Here is a 25,108-nt window from a genome sequence, read left to right as displayed (position 1 = left end):
GCACTATTCACAATAGCAAAGACTTGGAATCAACCCAAATGTCCATCAGTGACAGACTGGATTAAGAAAATGTGGCACATATACACCATGGAATACTATGCAGCCATAAAAAAGGATGAGTTTGTGTCCTTTGTAGGGACATGGATGCAGCTGGAAACCATCATTCTCAGCAAACTATAGCAAGAACAGGAAACCAAATACCGCATGTTCTCACTCATAGGTGGGAATTGAACAATGAGATAACTTGAACACAGGAAGGGGAACATCACACACTGGGTCCAATTGTGGGGAGTTGGGGGGAGGGATAGTATTAGGAGATACACCTAATGTAAATGACGAGTTAATGGGTGCAGCACACCGACATGGCACATGTATACATATGTAACAAACCTGCACGTTGTGCACATGTACCCTAGAACTTAAAGTATAATTTTTTAAAAAATTACTTTTATTATCTTCATTTTTATAGTTATCCTCTACTATGGAAAATGATACTGGTTTTCCACTTAGGATGGCAATAGAAATTAAAGCCAAAAAAAAGTTTAAACGAGCTGCCTGAAAGATAAATATTAGATAAATAATAGTGTAGGTGATATGTTGATGTGACCAAAGGAAAACAAATTGCAATGTTGCTATGCAAATAATGACACCATTCTAGAATATCTGATCCTTTATGATTTCTTCTGCACATTCTTGTGAGAGGGATTTGGGAACCCAAGAGAGCTAAATTGCCATAGGTACATTTAAGGCAGTACATAGTAGCTTTTACTTATTTAAATCCTTCTACCAATTTCTGGTTTAATAGAAAATACTTGTCATTAGTTAGGATAGCATTGAGCCTTGAAGTGAAATGTAATTAAACTGCATTATATGTCTTACCTATGATATAGGGTCTGGCCAGGTGTGGTGGCTTATGCCTGTAATCCCTGCACTTTGGGAGGCTGAGGTGGGCGGATCACCTGAGGTCAGGAGTTTGAGACCAGGCTGACCAACATGCAGAAACCCCATCTCTACTTAAAATACAAAATTAGCCGGGCATGGTGGTGCATGCCTGTAATCCCAGCTACTCGGGAGGCTAAGACAGGAGAATTGCTTGAACCTGGGAGGCGGAGGTTACGGTGAGCCAAGATCACGCCATTGCACTCCAGCCTGGGCAACAAGAGCAAAACTCCCTCACACTACGCAAAAAAAAAAAAAAAAAAAAAGAAAAGAAAACTATAGGATCTTTACAATATATTATTGTAGTGTAATAGAATTTTAGAGCACAAAGAGACATTGCTGACATGTTCTTGATCAGATAAATAGGCCAGTCAGCTCTCTGTCTTGAACCTGTAGAAGTATCCTTTGTGAGCACTCCATAGTACAGACTCACCTGGAACAATTCTGTGTACAGTTCATGTTGGTCAAGGTTTCAAAACCTGACTAGTTTGTTGTTAGCCAAATTTCAAGTAAAGAGAAATGGGATGGCCCAGGAATACCCACTTGAATTCTCTCTCAGAAAATAACACCATGGATTTACTAACATTACCTCTGGCACAGATAGTATCATGCATTGCAACATTTATTGATGGCGTTTTCCCAATTTAATATTTCTCATCGTTTCCTCACATGATTAGTACTGCTAGCTGACCTACTAAAAAATTTAACACTGACTTATCATTAGAGATGGCATGCATTTTTCCTACACCATTCCAAAGGAGAACATTAGATGTCTGTATTAAATTCAAGCAAAAGTGTGAGAGAAATAATTTCAGCATGTCTCAGGTGTCTTGCTGGCTCTTAAGGTGAATAAGGTGGTGGTGACTGTTCTGCAGAGAGTTTCTCATAAGCAGGTGGAGCATTGGGAACCTGTGAGAACAAGAAAGGGAGAATATGGTCTTGGCAACAGTGTATATGTTTCTAGGAAAGGATTAAGTTAAAATAGTTAACATTTATAGTTTCCCTGTGGACTGAAATTTCTAAGTGTTCACATATAATTTCTGCCCAATGAAGTAATTGTTAAATTTCACAAGTTTATATGCTAATTGTTGGGGGCAAGAGTAGAGAAAAATAGGGTTAAGGGGTTCCCAAAAATCTCAAAAGCTTAGCTATACCTGGATTTTCCATGACAGTAAAAATCTCAAGCCCTAACTAACAAATCATTGAATGCTATTTACCGACACTATATACATTGCATCTTTAGCACAGAGATCCTTGTAATTGTGTCTAAAGGCACATTGACACTACCAAATATAAAACAAGAGGATATTGTATCCAGAATAAATGTGTCAGGGCTTCATTTAATGCTCACAACAATTCTGGGAGTGTTTTTATTGTTTTCATGTTACAGAATGGGAAACCAGAGCACAGAGAGGTTAACTCGCTTGCCCATGGTCACACAACTAGTAAGTTGTTGAGGTAAGAGTCAAACACAGTAATCTGGCTCCAGAGTCAGTGCTCTCAACCATTATACTGTGTTGTATATGTATTAGTGCTGTCCAATAGAAATATGGTACAAGCCACTTACGTAATTTTATTTTATTTTATTAATTTATTTTTGAGATGGAGTTTCACTCTTGTTGTCCAGGCTGTAGTGCAGTAGCACTATCTCGGTTCACTGCAACCTCCACCTCCTGAGTTCAAGTGATTCTCCTGCCTCAGCCTCCAGAGTAGTTAGGATTACAGGTGTGCACCACCATGCTTGGCTGATTTTTGTATTTTTAGTAGAGACAGGATTTCACCATGTTTGCCAGGCTGGTCTTGAACTCCTGAGATCAGATGATTCACCCACCTCGGCCTCCCAAAGTGCTGGGATTACAGGTGTGAGCCACCATGTCCCGCCATATGTAATTTTAAAATTTCTAGTAGCTACATTTAAAAAAAGAAACATGTAAAATTAATCTTAAAATGTTTTATTTAACCTAATACTATGAGAATATTTATTTCAAAATGAATCAATATAAAAATAATTAATGAACCATTTATCTTCTTTTCCACATACTAATATCTTTGAAATATGGCATGTATTATAATACATCTTATTTTAAACTCCTATAAGTGTTCAGTTGCACCACGTGACTAGTGGCTACGCCATCAGACAGCACAGCTCTATACAATAAATAATAGGTACTGTATCCCTCCCCTCTGTATATATCTACATCCATTAAAAAGGCAAATATGACTAAAAACATAAAAGAATATTGTATCCAGGACTAAGTTCTTCCTTTGGATCTTACATGTAGGGCTCTCATTATTGACCCTGGAAACTCTGGGTATGTGACAACACAAGTTAAGAAAATCCCTGTACTTCCCTTGTTTTTTGTTTTTATTATTATTTATTTTTTATTCTCATAAAATACACAAAATGTTGCCATTTTAACCATTTTAGGTATATATAGTTCAGTGGCAATGAGTACATTCACATTGTTCTTGCTTTTCAATGGAAATCATTGTATTCACTTGAGTTAAAAACAGCCGTTCATGAAAATACCCTGATGAAGGATCTCAACCTACCACAGGTTCACAATTTTTCTCTTGAAGAGACAGTTTGCTGTCCTGATGATCTAACCCTTCTTGTGGGCATCTTCTTGTTAAGGCGCATTGAGTGCCAACATGAAGACTTTTATCCTGAAATGTAAATTGATAAAGGTGAGTGGGAAGAAGAAGTAACTGAATCCATTTTAGAAAAGAGAAGGGAAGCCAAAGTTTTAAGAATGAGTTTTAATCTAGGTTCTGCCACTTATTTGCTGTGTGCCTTCAGTCTCATCACTTTGCCTTTCTGAATTCTGAGTTTGCATCTAGGAAGATAATACCCACCTACCTCTCAGAATTGTTGTGGGAATTAACTAGAAGTAAAGCTCTAGTGCAGTGCCTGGGACCCAATAGGTGGGCAAAGAATATTTCTGAAGGAAAGGATAAGAAGACTGAATCTACAAAAGGAACACCCTTGTGAAATTATCCATCAGTAGTGAAGCAGAAATAAAGACTTTGTGGAACAAAAATTGAGGGAATTCGTTGCCAGTAGACCTGCCTTGCAGGAAACATTTGAAGTTCTTTGTTTTCTTTTTTTTTTGAGACGGAGTCTCGCTCTGTCGCCCAGGCTGGAGTGCAGTGGCGCAATCTTGGCTCACTGCAAGCTCCGCCTCCCGGGTTCACGCCATTCTCCTGCCTCAGCCTCCAGAGTAGCTGGGACTACAGGCGCCCGCCACCACGCCCGGCTAATTTTTTGTATTTTTAGTAGAGACGGGGTTTCACCGTGTTAGCCAGGATGGTCTCTCAATCTCCTGACCTCAGGTGATCTGCCCGCCTCTGCCTCCCAAAGTGCTGGGATTACAGGCGTGAGCCACTGCACCCGGCCTTGAAGTTCTTTAGAGAAAAAGAAAATAACATAGGTCAGAACCTTGTATCTACATAAAGGAAGAACATCCAAGAAGGAATAAGTGAAGGTAAAATAAAAACTTTTTTGGGGGGGGGGAGGGGACAGAGTCTCACTCTGTTGCCCAGGCTGGAGTGTAATGGCACGATCTCAGCTCACTGCAACCTCTGCCTCCTGGGTTCAAGCAATTCTCCTGCCTCAGCCTCCCAAAACTTCCTTTTTCTTTCTTTCTCTTTTTTTTTTTTTTAGGAGACATGATCTTGCTAAGCTGCCCAGGCTGGTTTTAAACTCCTGAACTCAAGCAATCCTCCTGCCTAAGCCTCTGAGTAGCTGAGACTACAGGCATGCACCACTGTACCCAACATATTTATCTTATTCTTAGTTGATTTAACAGATAATAGTTTGTTCAAAAATGAATAATAGCTACAGTGTATTTAATTGTGTATGCTTATATACACTTGAAATGAATAACAGCAATGATACAAGGGAAAGGAATGTTAACAGAAAGAAAAAACTGCAAAATATTTTAAAGAGGTTTATTCTGTGCCAATATGAATGACCATGGCCAGGAGAACAGTCTCAAGAGGTCCTGAGAAAGTGTGCCTGAGGTAGTTGGGTTATGATTTGGTTTTATGCATTTCAGGAAGGCAGGAATTGTAGGTAAAAATCATAAATCAATACACAGAAGGTATATTTTGGGTCAGCCTGAAGAGCCAGGACATCTCAAAGCAGAGGCTTACAAGTCGCAGGTGGGTTTTAGGGATTCTTTAGTTGGCAGTTGGTTGAAAGAGTTCAGCTCTGTTTTAAGACTTGAAGTCAGTATAAAGGAATGCTTAAGATAAGGGAGTCTGCAATCTGTCACGTGATGCTATACCAGAGTCAATTTGGAAAGTAAACCACATTATACAGGGTTAATTTTTTAAAAAACAACATTTTATGGTTTAACCATAAATTTATGGGCATGATTTAACACTTTCCTTGCATTGTCTTGTTCCTAATTTGATATTGCCACAAAGAGTTAATTCTGTCAGTCCTATAATCTCTATTTTAAAATTAATGCTGGTCAGTTGTACCTAAAACTCTAAAAGGGAGGGTGTATAATGAGGCATCTCTCATCTCCCTTCCCATCATGGCCAAGACTCAGTTTTTCAGGTTTCCCTGGAGTCCCCTTGGCCAAGAGGGGGTCCATTCAGTTGGTTGGAGGATGTAGGTTTTGTTTTAGTTTACAGGAGGAAGGAATTAGGATTATTTTATTTTAAGATGCTCATAATGCCTATGAAATGGTACAGTGTTATTTGAAAGTCGGCTTGAATTAGTTGTAAATGTATGTTGCAAACTCTAGGGAAACCACTGAAAAAAAGTAAAAAAGAAGTGTAAGGCCGGGCATGGTGGCTCATGCCTGTAATCCCAGCACTTTGGGAGGCTGAGGCGGGTGGATCACGAGGTCAGGAGATTGAGACCATCCTGGCTAACACAGTGAAACTCCGTCTCTATTAAAAATACAAATAATTAGCCAGGCGTGATGGCAGGTACCTGTAGTCCCAGTTACTCAGGAGGCTGAGTCAGGAGAATGGCATGAACCCAGGAGATGGAGCTTGCAGTGAGCCAAGATTGCGCCACTGCACTCCAGCCTGGGCAACAGAGCGAGACTCTGTCTCAAAAAAAAACCAAAAGAAGTATAACTGGACTGGGCATGGTGGCTCACGCCTGTAATCCCAAGCACTTTGGGAGGCTGAGGCAGGCAGATGGCCTGAGCTCAGGAGTTTGAGACCAGCCTGGCCAACATGGTGAAACCCCATCTCTACGAAAAATACAAAAATTAGCCAGGCATGGTGGCACACACCTGTAATCCCAGCTACTTGGGAGGCTGAGGCAGGAGAATCACTTGAACCCAGGAAGCGGAGGTTGCAGTGAGCCGAGATCACGCCACTGCATTCCAGTCTAGGTGACAGAGCAAGACTCTGTCTCAAAAAAAAAACAAAAAAGTAAGTGCATAGAGAAAGATATGCCATGCTAACACTAATGAAAAGAAAGTAGAAGTGCCTATATTAGTTTCAGAAGGAGAAGATTTCAAGGAAAGTTATCAGGAATAAAGAGGGATATTACCTAATGATAAAGGTGTTCATTCTCCAAGAAGACATAACAACACTTAACATGCATGTACCTAAGAACACAGCATCAAAATACATGAGATAAAAACTGATAGAACTGCAAGAAAAAGTACTTGCACCCACTATGAAGTTGGAGTCATAGTTGGAGGCTTCAACATCTCTCTATCAGAAATAGACAAAGCCAGCAGGTAAAAAATCAGTAAGGACTAACTCATTTTGTGAGGCTAGCATTACCCTAATATCGAAAACAAAGATATTACAAGAAAAGAAAACTACAATTCATTATCTCTCATAAATATAGATGCAAAAAAATCTGAACAAAATATTAGCAAATCAAATCTAATAATGTATAAAAGTGGAACTCAACAAAATCTTTGATTAGATATAATAGACATCTGTAGGCTACTTCATCCAATGACAACAGAATACACTTTCTTCTCAAGCTCAGAACATTCACCAGGATAAACCAAATTCTGGGCCACATAACACATCTTAACAAATTTAAAAGAATAGAAATTATAGAATGTTTGCACTTAGACTATAATAGAATTAAAGTAGAAATCAATACAGAAAGATAACTGAAAAATTCCCAAACACTTGGAGATTAAACAACACACTTCTATATAACACATGGGTCAAAGGAGAAATCTCAGGAGAAATTTAAATATATTTTGAATTAAATGAAATTAAAATATGATGTCAGAATTTGTGGGATACTGCTTAGCAGTGCAAGCAGTATTTAGAGGGAAATGTATAACATTGAATGTGTATATTAGAGAATAAGAAAGATCCAAAATCAATCTAAGCTTTCACCTTAGGAAAATAAAGAGAACAGCAAATTAAATCCAAAGTAAGCAGAAAAATAAAAATTAGAGCAGAAATCAATGAAATTGGAAACAAGAAATCAGCAGAGCACAATGCCTCATGCCTATAATGCCAGCACTTTGGGAGGGCAAAGGCAGGAGGACTGCTTGAAGCCAGGAGTTTGAGACCAACCAGAGCAACATAGTGAGACTCTATCTCTACAAATTAAAAAAAAAAAGAAAATTAGTCAGATGTGGTGGCACATGCTATAGTCCTAGCTACTACAGTAGCTAGCTGTAGTCCTAGCTACTCAGGAGGCTGACCCACGAGGATTGCGTGAGCCCAGGAGTTCAAGGTAACGGTGAGCTATGACTGTGCCACTGCACTCCAGTCTGGGTGACAGAATGAGACCCTGTCTCTAGAAAAAAAAGAAAGAAAAGTCAGTAGAGTAAATCAATGAAACCAAATGCCATCTGGGAAAAGATCAATAAAATTGATAAGCCTTTAGCCACGCTAAGAAAAAAAAAGAAGGCACAAACTGCTATTATCAGAAATAGTAATGGACATTAAAAGGATAAGCAAGAAATACTATGAACAACTATGCTCACAAATTTGAAAACGTAGGTGAATGTAACAATTCTTTGAAAGACACAATCTGTCAAAATCCACACAAGAACTAGACCATCTGAAGATATTTATATCTATTATAAAAACTGATCAATAATAACTGTCTAAAACAGAAAGCACCAGACCCAGATGAGTTCAGTGGTGAGTTCCACCAAACATTTAAGAAAGAAATTACACCAACCCTCTATAACCTCTTTCACAGATTGAAGCAAAGGGAATAATATGTAACTCATTGCTATGAGGCCAGCATTACCCTAATACCAGACAGATATTGCAAAATGAGAAAACTATAGCTCAATATCTCTCATGAATATAGATGCAAAAAATCTCAACAAAATATTATCAAGTCAAACTAACAATGTATAAAAGGAATTACACACCATGACAAAGTGGGATTTATCCCAGGTATGTAAACCTGGTTCAATATTGAGAAATCAGGCCAGGCGTGGTGGCTCACACCTGTAATCCCAGCACTTTGGGAGGCCGAGGCAGGTGGATCGCTTGTGCTCAGAAGTTCGAGACCAGCCTGGGCAATATGGTGAAACCCCATCTCTACAGAAAATACAAAAACATTTAGCCAGGCGTAGTGGCTTGCACCTGTGGTCCCGGCTACTTGGAAGGTTTGGATGGGAGGATCACCTGAGCCTGGAAGGTGAAGGTTGCAGTAAGCTGAGATTACACCACTGCACTCCAGCCTAGGTGACAGAATGAGACCCCATGTCAAAAAAAGAAAAGAAAAGAAAAAAAAAAGAGAGAAATGAATTATTCTGATACATCAATAGACTAAAGAAGAAATTCGCAAGATTGTATCAATCGATGTAGAAAAAGCATTTGAAAAACACCCATTCATCATTTAAAACTCTCAATAAACTAGGGATAGAGGGAAACTTACCCAAGTTTGCTGAAGAATATCTAGGTACAAAAAATCAACAGTTAACATCATACTTGAAGGTTTTCTGCTAAGATCAGCAACAAGGCAAAGATGTCCTGTCTCATCACACCTTTTCAACATCATATTGGAAGTCCCAACTAATGCAATAAACTGGAAAAGGATTTAAAAGGTGTACTGGTTGGGAAGAAAAAAATAAAACTGCCCTTATCAATTTTTCTTTTTCTTTTTTTTAAAGCCTCTCACTAACCATAGGATAAGAGTATGATCCACTCTACCAGTTCACTGCCAGTTCTCTGTATTTACATTAAAACTGGGTGTACATTTTAAAATACGGATTCCCGAATCCCACCACCAGAGATGATCCCAGAATCTGCCTTTTAGCAAGAACCCCAAAGTACTCCAGTGCAGGTGACCACTGACCATGCATTAAGAAACACAGTGCCTTGACACATGAGTGTAAACTGAGCTGAGAGCAAGGGCTATGAAATTCTCCAAGAATCAAAAGTATTTTGTCTTGAACTTCCAAGTGAAGATGTAAAACTGGTTAATATAAAAACCACTGTCCAGTTTATTACAAATCATTTCCCACTTCCTCTTGCAGAAACAGGTTGCTACAAAAAGCAGCCTTTCCTTTCAAAAGATGTTTTCCAGGGCTCAGGGGAATTGTTAGCCAAGGGAGAAATTTTAAGAGATCTAAATTCCAACCAGCCTCTCTACTATTCTGTGGTCAAATGGAAATTGAAAAGTAGACATTTCAAGCTTAATGAAGATTGTTAAAGATGAAGTAATTCACATGCCCAAAGCTTATATTTAATGTCATTTATATCCCTTTACTTTAAAATGAAAATAGAATCACTGAAGACAGAAAGGGAGGTAATTATGTAATTAAATGCAATACTTAATACACTATTTTACATAATTTTGAGTAAACTTAGATTTCTGATCGCCAAACTGGCTTTTCTAGGTATATGAAAATCTCAAAATAAGATTTTAATATTAATTTAAAAAATAAATATGGAAATTAAATAAACCAAGAAATTTAAACACATTTCCCTCTCGATAAAAAGTCTCAGAAACTACAAACCACTGATCTAATCCTAGAGGAATGGAGGCATAGAGTTTGAATTTGAAACTTACCAAGCAAAATGTTCACAGTGTCTGAGCACATGACATTAAGACTCTCTGTTACTTTTCAATTGAATGAATTTAAGATGAGAGCATTGAAGCAGAAAAGAAAAATTATTGCATTTGTGTTCAGTAGGATCAAGCTAATAATTATAGTTAGTTAGGAAATGAGTACCAATATATTGAGTTTGTATAGCTTTAGTTCTTGGAAGACTAAACATTATGTTTTTGATATACAAATATATAATGAAATCAAAATATAGAAGAAAATATGTATTAAATAAAAATGGATATACATTGTGTTACATCACAGATTTCCAACGTGTATGGGTGTACGATAGAGCTTGTGAGTCTTGGAGAAGTTGCATTCTAGTCTCCAAGCAACTCAATGGCAGACAATGGGACCAAGTCCTAATGCCACACAATTAAGTGACTACCAGGCACTGTGCTGGGCATTGGAGATATGAAGATGAGTAAGAAATATTCTCTGTTCTGGTTCATACATGGGGAAAGCGGAAGGGTGGAAGAGGCAAAAAGTAAATAGCTAATTACAAGGCAGTGTCATAACCCCATGCTAGAGTTACAAATGGAATTCTATGGCAGAGATTAAAGTCCTCCCATACTAACCTGTTGTAGACAGCCATATGAGCAGGAATTCTATCCCTAACTTTCTAACCCAAGGCTTTCCTCAAGTATTTCCTCCAATATTGGAGTCTTGTTCAGATTCATCAACTCCTCCTCCTTCCCACTAAATGTCAGCACACTAGAGGGCTATGCTCGGTGGGTGTGTCAGCCCCCAAACTTGCCCTGCCTTTTATGGTTTGTATTTGTATTTATGCACTGGAAAGACAGACATTGGGGAACAGGAGACATGAGACTGCCCAAGTTTCTTGGCAAAAAGGGAAGGAATCCAGAGTTGCATCTCTCACCTTCTCCTTCTCATCAGCTTGCCAAGCTTCAATCCCCACCCCACACCAACCCTCCTCTCTTTCACAGGACCTTTTCCTCTAAATGAAGTGCTTGCTGAATGAGGAATGGGACTTTCCAACATCTTTTGTAAAGATATTTTTTTTCCATTTTGCATCAACCTGAAAAGCTCTCAGATCTGTAATAACGAGAGAGAGAGAGATCGAGATCTATGGAGAATGCCTTTGGGTGTTGAAGTGCTAAAGTGCTACCTAGCTTTGAAGCAAGATTGCTGAAACCTGTAGTTTTTATAGCTTATAAACTCAGTTGATGTTTCCCATTCATGGAGGATACTGGTACCAGAAGACTGGATTGTGTAATTGTGTTAGCTTCCTGTATATTTGGGTAAAAAAGAAAGAAAATACTATTAAAACCTTTGGCCATCTAAGAAGGATGCAGCCTGTTAAAAAACACACAGTGACCTTTTGTGCTGATGCAGAGAGGATGGTTTCCTCATTGCACTGATGATATCCTGGGATGCTTAGTGTAGAGTCAGAAGAATTTGGAATTCACAGGTAACCAGTGAGCAAAGGGGTAAAGAAGCAAGGTAGGATGACCAGGTCACAAAGTGGAGTAACAGAACCAGCAAGAATTCTCAGAAGTGGTAAAACCTTAGGTGTCTAAGAATACTCCTGTTTGCTATAAGGGAACCTCAACCCCCTTCCCCTGTGCCCTATTAACCGTCAGTGCTTAGCTATACACAACATCCAGGTACCCAAGTTTGCTGTGAGTAGAACCAAAAAGACAGGTACTATAGTTTGAATGTGTCCCCCAAAATTCATGTATTGGAAATTTAATACCCAATGCAACAATGGTGAGAGGTAGGACTTTTAAGAGGTGATTAAGTCACGGGGGCTCTGTCCTCATGAATGGATTAATGTTATTGCAGGAGTGTGTTTGTTATTGCAAGAGTAGGTTTGTTATAAAAGTGAGTTTGGGCCGTGTGTGGAGTGTTTCACACTTGTAGTCCCAACATTTTGGGAGGCCAAGGCAGGAAGATCCCTTTAGCCCAGGAGTTTGAGACCAGCCTGGGCAACATACTGGGACCTCGTCTCTACAAAAAAAAAAAAAAAGTTGTTTTAATTAGCCGGGTGTGGTGGCACACGCCTGTGGTCCCAGCTGCTCTGGAGGCTGAGACAGGAGGATGGCTTGAGCCCAGGAGGTCAAGGCTACAGTGACTCATGATCACCACTGTGTTCCATCCCAGGATTTCCTGTTTCAAAAAAAAAAAAACATGAGTTCAGCTCCCTCTTGCTCTCACTCTCTTGCCCATGTGATGCCTTCCACTATGATATGACACAGCAGGAAGGCCTCACCAGGTGTGGCCCCTAGATCTTGGAGTTCCCAGCCTCCACAACTGTAAACCAAATGAATGTCATTTAGTTATAAATTAGTCTCTGGTATTCTATTATAGTCACAGACTAAGACACAGGGCAAGTTCCTGGTTGGGGTTCATGCCTGAGCAGAAGCAAAGGAAGAGTTGCCAAAGTACAATGTAGCAAAAGAGGCATCAGAAGCCGGAATCAGAGCTAGAGGTTGTAATAAGGCAATTATCTGACTCTGCAGAGACTCAGAGGAAAGAACTGGAAAGAGGGCCCTGGACCTGGAGGGATTTCAGCTGTGGGAACTATACCAACCATCAAAGCTCTGTATCCGTTTCGTCTTCTACAATACCAACAGCCGATGAGCAGTAAGATTCCCAGGATCACTGTCAGGATGCCAATCCCAGCGGCCCTGGCCCAAGACATAGACAAATCCGCTTTGTCATTGAAACATTGTTCTACATTATGATGAAGCATAAATCAATCTTTCTCTTCATGTGGGCTTTGACTGCCCAGAGCAGCATCTCCCGGTGTCCAGGTAGTTTCCCACCTCCCACACTGGGCACCCCATCAGGCCTCCAGCACCTGGATCTAGCGCAGGTCTTTATCTAGGAGCCTCTCAAGTGTGTGCCCACAGGAGCACTGCTAATTGACATGGCCCAGACACCAAGTTCCAGGTACAAGAAGTGCCATAGTAACTGGTCTTTATGTGGACAGTGTATTTATTGGAACTAAATTATCTTTTCTTCTCCTCAGGCTGTTTTAGAACATTTTCTCAATTCAGCCCACAAAAAGAAAATAGAAATTAACACTGACTCATCTACTAAAAGCCAGGTGCTGTACTAAACATTCATTAGCTTATTCAATTCTCACATCAACACTGGAGGATAGACACCATTTATCATCCCCTATTTTCACAGATGAGGAAATAAAAGGCCGAGGATACATGACTCACTGGTGATCATACAGAGCTAACAAAAAACAGAGCTTGGATTTGAACCTGAATCCGTCTCAATTATGTTTGTGCCCTCCCTTCCCTAAACTCCCCGCTTTGCTCCTTGCAGCCCTAGGGAGAAGTGTCTGGGCTGAACCTACAGCAAAGCTGTAGCATTACTTATTGAGAAGGATCGTGTCTAAGCAGCAGGGTGCCAATCTGGGGGTCTACACCAGCCTCTTGGGCCCTGTGTTCAGTGACCCCTGGGAAGCATTACAGTTACCACAGAGACCCTGAAAACAGGGCCTGGAGCTGTTCACTCCTGGCAAGCATCTTCAGTTAGCTAACATCTACCTGATCACAGCATGATCAAAATCAACAGAACTGACTCTGTTATCTGTGGTTGTCAACTCGCTAAGACAGTTTCTGCCGCGCTGAGTGACTTATAAGAGACTGAGCAGCTACAGGAGAAGCAAAGTTTAAAGCTTCTCCTGGAGAGACTTTTGCTCAGTATCATCTACTGGACAACTTCTGTCTCAAGGCTGAGGAGACATCAAGCTTATCCTGTCCGTCTGCAAACGGGATGGAGAGAACCATGGGATGACAGTGCTAGATGGAAACTCTGACTTATGTAGGTCAGTCCACCCACTTTATAGATCAGGAAGCTGAGACCTATGAAGATTCATCAACATTACCATCACCATAGTGACTACCATTCATTGAGCACCAATTTGTGCCAGGCACTGGGCTAGACAGCCCCACATACATGCTTTTATTTCATCCTAACCACAGTCCTCTGAGGTAGGAATGATGTTCATTTTACAACTGATGTTATGCTGGTCAAATGCCCAGGGCTGCACAACCAGTAAGTGGCAGAACCAACATTCACATCAACTGGCACTGGAAGCCTAGCAAGTGAGCACCAGAATTTGGGCCAAATCCAGGTCTCCCAGGCCAGTGCTTTTCCTGCAGAGTCATTCTTTCCTGAACTGAAGCTGTCACAAGTGTGTTCTCATGACTGAAGGCAGCTGATTCAACTCCCAACATGCCTGTGCTCTCATTTCACCCTGTGGCATCCTCTTGAACATCTTGACACAGACAGAGCTCTGTTCCAGCACTTTATGCATCATCACATGGTGCTCACAACATGCCCAAGTGACTGACAGTGAAAAGCACCAGCGTATGCCAGACACGTTGGAAGAACCCACTGCCCAGTTTGGCAGGGCTCCTCAGAGTATCTTCCAAATATCACCTGCAGCAGAACCACCTGAGATGCACGCTGAGGTGCAGACCATAGGACTCCACCCCTGGCCTACCCAATCAGCCTCTTAGGTGGCAGCACCTAGGAATCTGCATTTTAACAAGTTCCATGGATGACTTGTGTCCACTCAACTGTGAGAACTGCTCTCCACTGAGGTTTCAAAGAGATACATAATACTCAAAGCAGGTATGTAGTCCTTCCTGGCTGGATGTGGGAACTTAATTTGCATCATTCTTCCTCATTCCACCTGCTGGCACAAATGTGAGAAGGATAAATAGTCTCGGATCTTAGGGATGCATTGCTTTAATGAAGATGGCCCCGTTATGCAGGATCTGGATTTTATGCAAAAGAATTAAAAAAAAAAAGAAGATAGCCCCATTCCCCTACCTCCATCCCACCTATTTAAACAAACAGCAACGGGGGCAGGGACTTTTCATGAGACGAATGAGTTTTGACATTGGTGCCGTGTGCAGTTACTTATTTTCTGGATGGATCTCCTTCAGTACCTGCACAAGATCATGATGTTCCATGTATTCAGGGGTTCCTTTACTCACAGTCTGAAGTTAAGTGTTTCAGTGTGCTGGAAGCTTTGGCTATCTGACCCTTCCACAGACATCAAAATGTCAAAAGGAATTACTTTCTCTCTTTATAGAGGGATGGCTCCCACACATATGGGTTGAGTGGGTATTTTTCTTTTGTGCTGGAATCCAGAGGTTCCCTCCTGTTCTCAAGGAAAATGTCAGATAACCCACCTGACCCTGCTTATGCACGTCATTCGAGTTGCAAGACACAGAAAGCTTGTGCCTTCAGTCAAGGGATTCCTTCACATGATAATGGTCATAACCCCCTTTGCCCTTTATTAAGACATTGTCCCTCAACTCCAAACCCACCTTTCTATGCTCTGCTCTCTGATGCTGGGACTGGACTCTGCAAATGCCACTTCTCCTTTGCCCACTGGCTCCCATTGGAGTACTCTAGAGAGGGCCTGCAAACCTAGGAGGTCAGGAAGGAGCAGCTCCTTCCAGTGTGCTTCCTGCTCCTGTCATCATCACCCCAGCAGTGCTCACATTGTCTGTACATACCAAGCACCAGCTCGTTTTCTGGCATTCTCAGAGCCAGCTTCATTATGCCCCTCCCCAGCAGAGAACTGGCTGACCAGTGCTCCCACCTCAGAGGCCTGAGTATTTGATTCATGTCCCTCACTTCTAAGCTCCGGAGACACCAGAACTAGCCAAACACAAATCTCTCCTTAGAGATCTGGGTCCCATTTCTGTGGGTTCACTCCTCCCAATTCTAGGTCCTGATGGCCTCACCCTTCCCTTTGTTCCCCTAGACACAGGGGTAGAAGCAGCATTCTGTGGGTACAGCCTTGGTTACCCCTGTGCCTTCTTTGCCTCCTCAGTCTCAGTCCCATGCCTATTTAACCATCTTCTTATATTAAAGTCTCTATGTTGAACCACCTAGTTGGTTTCTTCCTAACTAGACCCTGAAAGTTACCTTGCTCAGGTTGTGAGTACACCTGGCTATGAGGTTCCCCAGCTGGGCGTGATGGCCCTACATGGCAAAGGACAACTCCGCTTTCAGCCTATTGAGCTGACAAGCATTGGCCTCCAGCTTCACACTGAGAGATACTGACCTCTGCCCTAGCCTCTCGTTGGATGGGATTGTGCAAATATTTGCCTCTGCTGGCCTGCAGCATAACACTTAAGAGCATGGACTCTGGGGGCAAACAGACCTGGATTTAAATCCCAGCGCCACCATGTCTGGCCACACATTTTCTAATTCCTCTAAACCTTTCTTCATTTACAACACAGCAAGAATGATACCCACAGGTGCCACAGGGCAGGGGGTGGGGGGGTGGGTGGAGCAATAAGCAGAAGTGACATGTGTCCCTTGAAAGGAATGGTCCTAGCCTGTCCTTCACCTCCTGCTTTCTGTTAGCAAGATGTGGAGGTGATGGCACAACATCTTCAGCCATGGGGACAAAAGTGACATCCCAGGGGAGTAACCAGCAAGAAGAAAAGGAACAGGCCTTGAACTCTTTACTCTTGAATTTTTACACGAGACATAAAACTATATTTTAAAGAAGAGTCTGTTGAGTGATTATACGGAAGCTGAAATGATACCCTAATACCACGACCAATGGGCTCCCCTCCCTCAAAGAGTATGTTTTTGCTCTCAGGACATTTTCTGAAAAGATACCACTGCCCTCAACTCCAACTGGCCAGGGATATTAGAGGATCCTATACCAGGGTCTTCTGAGGAAATGCTGTTTCCTTCCTCAGGAAATGCTGAATTCTTCCTCAGTACCTTTGTTGGGCCTTACATCTTGCTGGTCTCTGCGGTTGACTGTTAAAGATGGTTCAACAGCTCTTTCCAAAGAAAGAGCAGGTTCGCAGGGAGTTCTGGACAGACCACATAAGAGGGTGTTTCCTGCTGGAGTCCCACGCAGAGGGTGGGGCCTCCCCTGCCCCTGCCGCCCAGCACGTACAGAGTATGTCCCTTTCCCACTCCCAGCACGTACAGAGTATGTCCCTGCAGTCTCTGGGTTTTCATCACCACACTTACATTTGCTGAAATTAATCTCATGCCTAACTCTCCCACTAGGTTGTGAGTGTTTTCAAAGATAAAAACAGTATCTCAGGCCAGTATACAATGCTTAGCATTTAGAAATGTTTAATCATATAAATACTTTTTTTTAATTCACTCATAATACCCAACGCCTTTCCTTAGGATAAAGTTATGCTGCAAAGGCTGTGACTTCAGTCTTCGTCTCGAGTCTGGCTGTGGGCTGAGTCACATACACCTGCCCATCATCCTCACTGGCTCCTTGGCAACTCACTTTTATTTTGTCTGCACACCACCTTCAGGAGCTTGAGTGGAGGAGGCAGAACAAGGATTGAGGAAAGAGGCATTGTGATTCTGAACAGATGTTTTTCCATTTGGGAACCTACAGATAAGGCCCAATAGTCAAAGTGCACCCAAAAATGGCAAGATCCAACTTTATACCATTCCCATCTTCCTGCCTGTTTGGCCTCAGAGAAGCTTGACTGAGCCCCTTGTAGAAGCACAGAATCTCCTCCCCTTGTTGCCAGGGATGTTACTGTCTGGGGAGATAAACACTAGGGAGATTTACGAGCAGGCATGTGCTGGTGGAAGTCAGCGGGCTGTGTCAGCAAATGGCAAACTGGAAGCCCTGCTGGGTCTGGTTTTGAACTTACTCTTCAGCTGTGATGTAAGAGTGGCCGTGCCCCTTCTTGGGGTAACCATAGATGAAGTGAGCATCTTCTCTTGGCATCTTGTAGGGTCAGGGCACAGGACACCTAACAGAAGAAGCATGTGGGCATCGTTAATGCATCCAAAGCCACCCTGTTCATTGTCTCATAAAGACCCACAACAGCATCCTCACTAGATGACCAATATCCACAGTCAGGACCCTTTGATTTCTCTCTGTGAGGAGATTTGCACCTGCTTCTTTCATTGATATCAAGGGCTTTGACAATAGCTCAGGTTTCTAACCCCTCCTACTAATTAAAGTTCAAAGAAGAAACTACAAACGAAAGCAAAAAGACTCAAATTATTTGGTGAAAAAATGTTCCTCATGTGCCTTCAGTTTGACTCTGCACCATAAACTTCTAGAGAAACAAACAAAATGCGTTTTTACTGATTCTCCACCTTCCCTGGCCCAGGGCTATGGCTAATAAGAGGAGTTATTTTTCTCCAAAGTTATTATTGGATATCAGTCCACAGACAGACAGAGGCTATGATACATAATGTGTGTTTCCCAGAGCACCTGTTGCCTGTGCCTTGCGAGGGTGCATGACGTTGAGCGCTGAGCACAGCATCTTCCAGCCCAGCTTTTCAGCAAAGGAAACCACCCCACACAGGGGCTTCAGCTTGTCCCCAGGCACTCCACCCAAAACAAGCTGAGGAAGCCCAGGACCTGACTTTATCTAACAATGTGTTTCCCTTCCTACTTAAGTCAATTTCTGCTTCTCTCTGATTCAAGTCCCTTGGCTAGCATTTTTTTTTTTAACTATAACATATACAAATGAACAACAATAAAAACCATCCATAAACTGCAGTGGCCGTAATTCAAGTATGCTCATTAAAAACCAATAATGGAAGCTCCTTTCCTTGTTATTGTGTATTTTTCTGCTCGCTTACTGTTCTCAGGAATTTCAAAGGTCTGATCCCCATAGAATTATATTAATGAGCTCCAGTTTAAAACAACAGGGAGGGGTGGGAGAGAAGAGTGGTGATTTCACCACATGACCCCTTTCCACTGGCTCATTTTATGTGTAATTTACCCTTCCCAGTTGTAAAAAAGAAATTAAAGTCAAACTCACCGATCCTCTCAAGTGAATAATATAGGGGTGAACCCTGTGTTCAAAATGACAGAATGGAAACTTAATTATTCATTAAATTGTTTTCATACATCCCATACCTCAAGCTCAGAGCCTTGGCAAATGGTGCAGCAACAGCAAACGCACCACTTACTACTCAGACCAGAGGAAGTGGTTCTTTAAGTGATAGGAGAACACATCTACCTCAGGAAAGCTGCTTCTCCCCAGCAAGCTGCCATCCTGAATAATTGCTTTTCTTCTTGGTAGTCTTAGAGGACTGAGAGAGGATTCACGAGGAGACTTTTTGAGCCCTCTGAAGTTGGAGACTGACAAACGTTGCAGAGAAATTCTGTTGATGTCACACATCAGCGGGGCAATGAGGGTAGGCAGAGAACTTCACCAGAATTTCCCAAATCCTGTATGATTATAGCAAGAGGGCAATGCTCTTACCTTCTTGAATGAGAGAGTATTCCGTCCGCTGGCTGGCCGCGTGTGTGAAGACTGCTCCTCTGGCTCTTAATCTTTTTTACTTATTTTTTTTCCTGGTCTTGAGTCCCATGATAGTCACGGGTTTAGATTTCTGACAGGGTCGTCTGTAATTGCTTAATTGGCATGAAAGAAACCAACTTCATTCCTTCCTTCAAAAAGTCACGGCTGACTGTGGCCTCTGTTTTCCCCAGTCCCAGTGCTCTATCCTAGAGAAGGCATTTATTTTAAATGTTGGTCCCTCCTCCATAAGACTGCCACATCACATAAAATATAGGATGCCCAGCTAAATTTGAACTTCAGATAAACAATGAACAGTTTCTTAATACAACTATGTCCCATACAATATTTTTAGGATAAATATGTCCACATATTCTATGGGACATAAACTAAAATCATTATTTTTTGTTTGTCTGAAATCCACATTTGTTTTTTTCATGTCAGATAGGTAAGGCACCCATGTCATTGTAACACGGTTTGAGGGAGGCACATCTCACACATGAACATGGAAACGCAATCATCACACGTATGAACCACAAAAGAATCTGAAATCCAAACTAAACTGGGTTTCCTATTCCCTCCCTCATCTCCATCTCAAAGGATTGAAGAGTCTTTAGGCTCAGGTCTAGAGAGCATCTAGTACCAGACTCTCATGATGAAGAAAAGGAAATGGAAAAATCCCTGAAACCTCCTCAGCTGAGCTCCATGAGTTCTCTGTGATGCCCTTAGAGTTAACTGTCCACTGGAGACAGTGGGTTTCCATGCATCTGCAAGGGATAGATGGAATTTTCTCTTTGCAGGTGGAATATGACCTACTTAGACATCTATTAGGTTGGTGCAAAAGTAATTGTGGTTTTGGACCATGAATTTTAAATCATTATAACTAGGCTCAAACACATTTATTTATTTATTTATTTATTTATTTATTTATTTTTTGAGATCGAGTCTCGCTCTGTCACCCAGGCTGGAGTGCAGTGGTGGGATCTCGGCTCACTGCAACCTCCGCCTCCCAGGTTCAAGCAATTCTCCTGCCTCAGCCTCCTGAGTAGTTGGGACCACAGATGTATGCTACCACGCCTGGCAAGTTTTTGTATTTTTAGTAGAGATGGGGTTTCACCATGTTGGGCAGGATGGTCTTGATCTCCTGACCTCATGATCCACCTGCCGCAGCCTCCCAAAGTGCTGGGATTAGAGGTGTGAGCCACCGCACCCAGCCTCAAATACATCTTTATTAATCAAAATGGAACCATTACAATGAAGACATTTTTGCCAATGAGAAATAAATTTGTTTATTCCTGTAGCATACACATTCATGCTTCAGGATTTGATGAACTCTTAGAAAACATTTTCTACACCCTGATGGTGGAAGCATTTTCACTGCAAAAAGTTGTTAAGATGCTTGAAGAAGTGGTAGTCGGTTGATGAGAGGTCCGGTGAATATGGCAGATGAGACAAAAGTTCATAGTCCAATTTGTTCAACTTTTGAAGCATTGGCTGTGTGACATGTAGTCAGGTGTTGTCATGGAGAATTGGGCTTTTTCTGTTGATGAAAGTCGGCTGCAGGTGTTGCACTTTTCGGTGCAACTCATTGATTTGTGGAGCATACTTCTCAGATGTAATGGTTTCACCAGGATTCAGAAATCTGTAGCAGATCAGACCAGCAGTAGACCACCAAACAGTGACCATGACCTTTTTTCGGTGCAAGTTTGGCTTTGGGAAGTGCTTTGGAGCTTCTTCTCGGACTAGCCACTGAGCTGGTCATTGCCAGTTATATAAAATCCACTTTTCATTGTGCATCACAATTCGATTGAGAAAATATTCCTTGTTGTTTTGTAGAATAAGAGAAGACAACATTTCAAAAAGACCATTTTTTAAATTTTCCCTCATCTCATGAAGCACCCACTAAATGAGCTTTTTCACCTTTCCAATTTGCTTCAAATGCTGAACAACTGAGAATGATTGACGTTGAGTTCTTCAGCAACATCTCGTATAGTTGAAAGAGGATCAGCTTCGATGCTTGGTCTCAGCTGGTCGTTGTCAACTTCCAATGGCCAGCCACTATGCTCCTCATCTTCTAGGCTCTCGTCTCCTTTCCAAAACTTCTTGAACCACCACTGCACTGTATATTCGTTAGCAGTTCCGGGGCCAAATGCGTTGTCGATGTTGCAAGTTGTCTCTGCTGCTTTCCGACTCATTTTGAACTCGAATAAGAAAATCACTCGAATTTGCTTTTTGTCTAACATCATTTCCGTAGCCTAAAATAAACATACAACAAAGAGCAAGTAATAAGTCATTAGCAAAAATACATAAAGCAGGAAATTCCCATTAAAATGATATATAACATAACCACATTTGAGAATGTATTTAATATCAAATAGCAAAGTCCGACAGTGCAAAAACCACAGTTACTTTTGCACTCACCTAATAGTTGATCCCATAGCTGATTCTACTTAACATCATGATCTACCTTGGATAGCCCAGAAGCATTTCAGCGGGACACAACAGCCACCTTTGCTCACCGGCTCTCCACAGCCATTGTGAACAAACAAAACAAAGAAGAAAAAAAAAAAAACACCTGAATATGACAGTCGTAGCAGCTCAAGACTTAGATTAAATGACCACTAAGGTCCCCTTCCCCATAATGCCTGAGGACCCATTCCTTTCAGATCCTATGATTTTTCTGTTTTCCATTGTGAGCTATGAACAAAGGATATCCTGTGTAAGGGCAGTACCAACCCATTGGATACTGGATAGTCACCACTGAAAATGGTAAGGGAGAAAGAAAACACAGAAGGGTTGATCTTTATTAGGCAAGGCAGGGAGAGCCTGTCTGTAAAGGAGGGACAATTTAAACTGAGACCTAAATGGTGAGAAGGAGTCAGCCATGAAAAGATGGAGAGAGAGCATTTCAGAAAGAAAGAACAACCAGTTGGAGATCTTGAGGCAGAACAATAGAGCATGACTCAGACTGGGTTCCCAGAGCGGAGGCTGTCTCAGGGAATTTTGCACAAAAATTGGGAAGGATATAAGCCCCTGGTGTCAATAGATTTGGGGAGAGCACGTTCAACCGGAATTTATGCCTGAAAAATCCCAGAAAGTCCTAGTGGTGAGTACTAGTCTACAAAGAGGGATGAAGTTCTGAGCTGAAAAGTCCATTGCACTCACTAGGTTCTACAATAGCCTGGCCCATGGATGACTGGTGGCAAGACCACAGAGGAGGTAGTACTGACTTGGATCTCAGGGCAAGGTGACGTTCCCAGGTCTCATTCAAGTTCTCTGGTGATGTGAGCTGACTCGGGGATTGAGTGTGCCCTGGCATTCTTCCAGGGTGGAGATGACAGGCAGCTGGCATCATCCCCTCCCCCAGAGGATGCTACAGGACCAGACTCAGTACGTTGGGCACACAATGACCAGTCTGGGAACACGCTCTCGAGCTTCTTTGAGGTTTTTGTTTGTTTTTTGGTGGGTGGGTTGGGGGACAGTCTCTTCTGTTGCCCAGGCAGGAGTGCAGTGGTGTGATCTCGGCTCACTGCAATCTCCACCTCCTGGGTTCAAGCGATTCTCCTGCCTCAGCCTCCTAACTAGCTGGGACCACAGGTACGCACCACCACACCCAGCTAGTTTTTGTATTTTTAGTAGAGACAGGATTTTGCTATGTTGGATGGCTGGTCTCAGACTCCTGACTTCAAGTGGTCTGCCCACCTCTGCCTCCCAAAGTGCTGGGATTACAGGCGTGAGCCACCACACCTGGCCCTTGTTTGCTTTATGAGCTCAACGAGGGAGACCTGACCAGCTCTTTCACAGGTATCCCTTTGGGTCTTTGAGTGGTTTGCAGGTTCTGCGGTGCCCAGCCCTTTGAGGGTTATGTGAACAGGATAACCTGGCTATCACTTCTTCAAATAGGGGTTCCCTGGGCACCTCAACTTGAAAATCCTACCACATCCTGTTTCCTGGAAGCCCCCTAGAAGGTCCCTTTAACTAGGCTTTTAGTGTCTGTTCATGAGCTGGCCTCGGGCCTCAGAGTCCACACCAGAGCCAGCCCAAGTCAGGCCCTACCTGCCTTCACTTTCAACACTTCAAGTGGCTTCCTTTTGTCCCCTGGCAATATAGTCCCAAATTAACAGCAGGAGCTCTAGAGTCCAAACCACCTGCACTTCATCTCTTCAGTGTGTGTGACCTTGGGCAACTCGCAAACCTCTGAAAGCCCCAGTGCATGCATCTGAAATGAAAGGGGTAATAGCAGCATCTGCTTCATAGGTTCATGGTCAGAGTTAAACGAGATCCTGTTGGAAGTGCTTGGTATAGCACCCAGCACAGAATATGCCTAGCAACAATAGTGTGAACTGTTACTGTGAGGCAGCTCAGATGACACAGCCCCTACCCCGGCCCCCACACCAGCCCCAGGATTAAGATTTGTACCTGTTAGACTTCGCTAGCCACTGACTAGTTCTCTGCTGCCACCTAGTGGGCTTGGCCTCCTGGCACCGCAGGCCCACCTCATGAAGGGGCCAGAGATGCCTCTTTGGCATCTGCTTATAGTGCTCAGGAGCCAGAATCCTCTTGACTCATCCTGCTTGGGGCTTAGGCCCTCTTCAGTGCTCCCCATAATATTGTGAGCTTTTGCTCTCTCACATACCCCACAGAGGTATTGCTATAAATGGGGGTTGATATCCGGCTGTTTGGGCTTCCCTTTTCGGTCCCCGCTAGCCATGCGTCCACTATGTTCCCCTTTGGGAAGGCTACAAGCCCCTGGCTCAATAGATTTGGGGAAAGCATCTTCTACCTGAACTTCAGGGTTATGCCTGAAAATCCCAGAAAGTCCTGTTGCCCTTTCATAGGAGGAGCTGAACAAGCAGAACTGGCTCTTCAGAAGGCAGAGAAGGCAAGGCCACGTCCCAGTTACTACCGAGTCCTCCCTCCCTATGCTTCATGGGTGCCTTGAATCCCAGCTCTGGTTATTATCTGTGAGACCCTGAGCAAGTTACTTAACCTTTCTGAGCAATACCATCCTCATCTACAACATGGGAATAGAGAATAATTACAGAATTGCTGTGAGAATTAAATGAGATAACATATGGGCTGGGCATGGTGGCTCATACCTGTAATCTCAGCACTTTGGGAGGCCGAGGTGGGCAGATCACCTGAAGTCAGGAGTTCAAGACCAGCCTGACCAACATGGAGAAACCCTGTCTCTACTAAAAATACAAAAAATTAGCCAGGCATGGTGGCACATGCCTGTAATCCCAGCTACTCAGGAGGCTGAGGCAGGAGAATCGCTTGAACCTGGGAAGTGGAGGTTGCAATGAGCCGAGATCACACCATTGCACTCTAGTCTAGGCAACCAGAGTGAAACTGGAAAAAAAAAAAAAAAAAAAAGGATAACATATGTCAACTCATCTAGCACAGTGCCTGACAAGTTGTTCACTGATAAAGGCTAGTGCTTCTGGGAATTCCCTGTGAATGTACAAATAGTGCGGAGGGGTGCCCAGTCCTTGGGGTGAGCCTATGAGCTCACGGCCATGGCTAAGTGTTAATTAGCCAACAAGTGACTGTCTGTGACGTAAAGAGACCCAGGACAGAGAGATTCTGGTGGTGGGGCGATAGTGGTGAGGTAGAGAAGGGAACAGAATCGAGGCATGGCTAGGCAGGGGCCAAAAGGGAAACCCCAGCAGCCAGGAGGGTGGGGGAACTAGAGGACCACAGGGGCTCCCTCCTCCCTCAGACACCCGAGAGCAAGAGCTGTGGCCTGGTGGCCTCGGGCTGGCCTTGAGTGTGGCTCCCTCTCAGGAAGCAGCAGAGGAGGCTCCATCAGTTCCCCGGCTCTATTAGGAAAGGGTTCCAGGTGAACAGGGGCACAGAGCTGGCTGAAGTCTTGAGAAC

At 42.7% G+C, this 25,108-nt stretch overlaps 2 protein-coding genes across 2 annotated transcripts; both read right to left on the bottom strand.

Moving 5' to 3' along the window:
* Positions 1 to 657: 657 nt before the first annotated feature.
* On the bottom strand, positions 658 to 19,249 carry MLANA (melan-A). The gene is made up of 5 exons (XM_017877445.1): positions 19,193 to 19,249; positions 17,618 to 17,719; positions 12,517 to 12,613; positions 3,493 to 3,606; positions 658 to 1,848 (listed from the first exon to the last, which is right to left on the bottom strand). Exons 2-5 carry the CDS (start codon positions 17,692 to 17,694, stop codon positions 1,780 to 1,782), a joined length of 357 nt encoding a protein of 118 aa, XP_017732934.1. The 5' UTR covers positions 17,695 to 17,719; positions 19,193 to 19,249; the 3' UTR covers positions 658 to 1,779.
* Positions 19,250 to 20,556: 1,307 nt separating this feature from the next.
* On the bottom strand, positions 20,557 to 21,718 carry LOC108533067 (histone-lysine N-methyltransferase SETMAR). The gene is made up of 2 exons (XM_017877444.1): positions 21,650 to 21,718; positions 20,557 to 21,483 (listed from the first exon to the last, which is right to left on the bottom strand). Exon 2 carries the CDS (start codon positions 21,472 to 21,474, stop codon positions 21,163 to 21,165), a length of 312 nt encoding a protein of 103 aa, XP_017732933.1. The 5' UTR covers positions 21,475 to 21,483; positions 21,650 to 21,718; the 3' UTR covers positions 20,557 to 21,162.
* Between the last annotated feature and the right edge of the window lie 3,390 nt (positions 21,719 to 25,108).

Source organism: Rhinopithecus bieti, unplaced genomic scaffold (assembly GCF_001698545.2).
Source record: "Rhinopithecus bieti isolate Rb0 unplaced genomic scaffold, ASM169854v2 scaffold_10657, whole genome shotgun sequence".
In the NCBI taxonomy this organism is placed as follows: Eukaryota; Metazoa; Chordata; class Mammalia; order Primates; family Cercopithecidae; genus Rhinopithecus; species Rhinopithecus bieti.
Note: the sequence above shows the minus strand (reverse complement) of the source record. Positions and strands in the feature narration are given on the sequence as shown.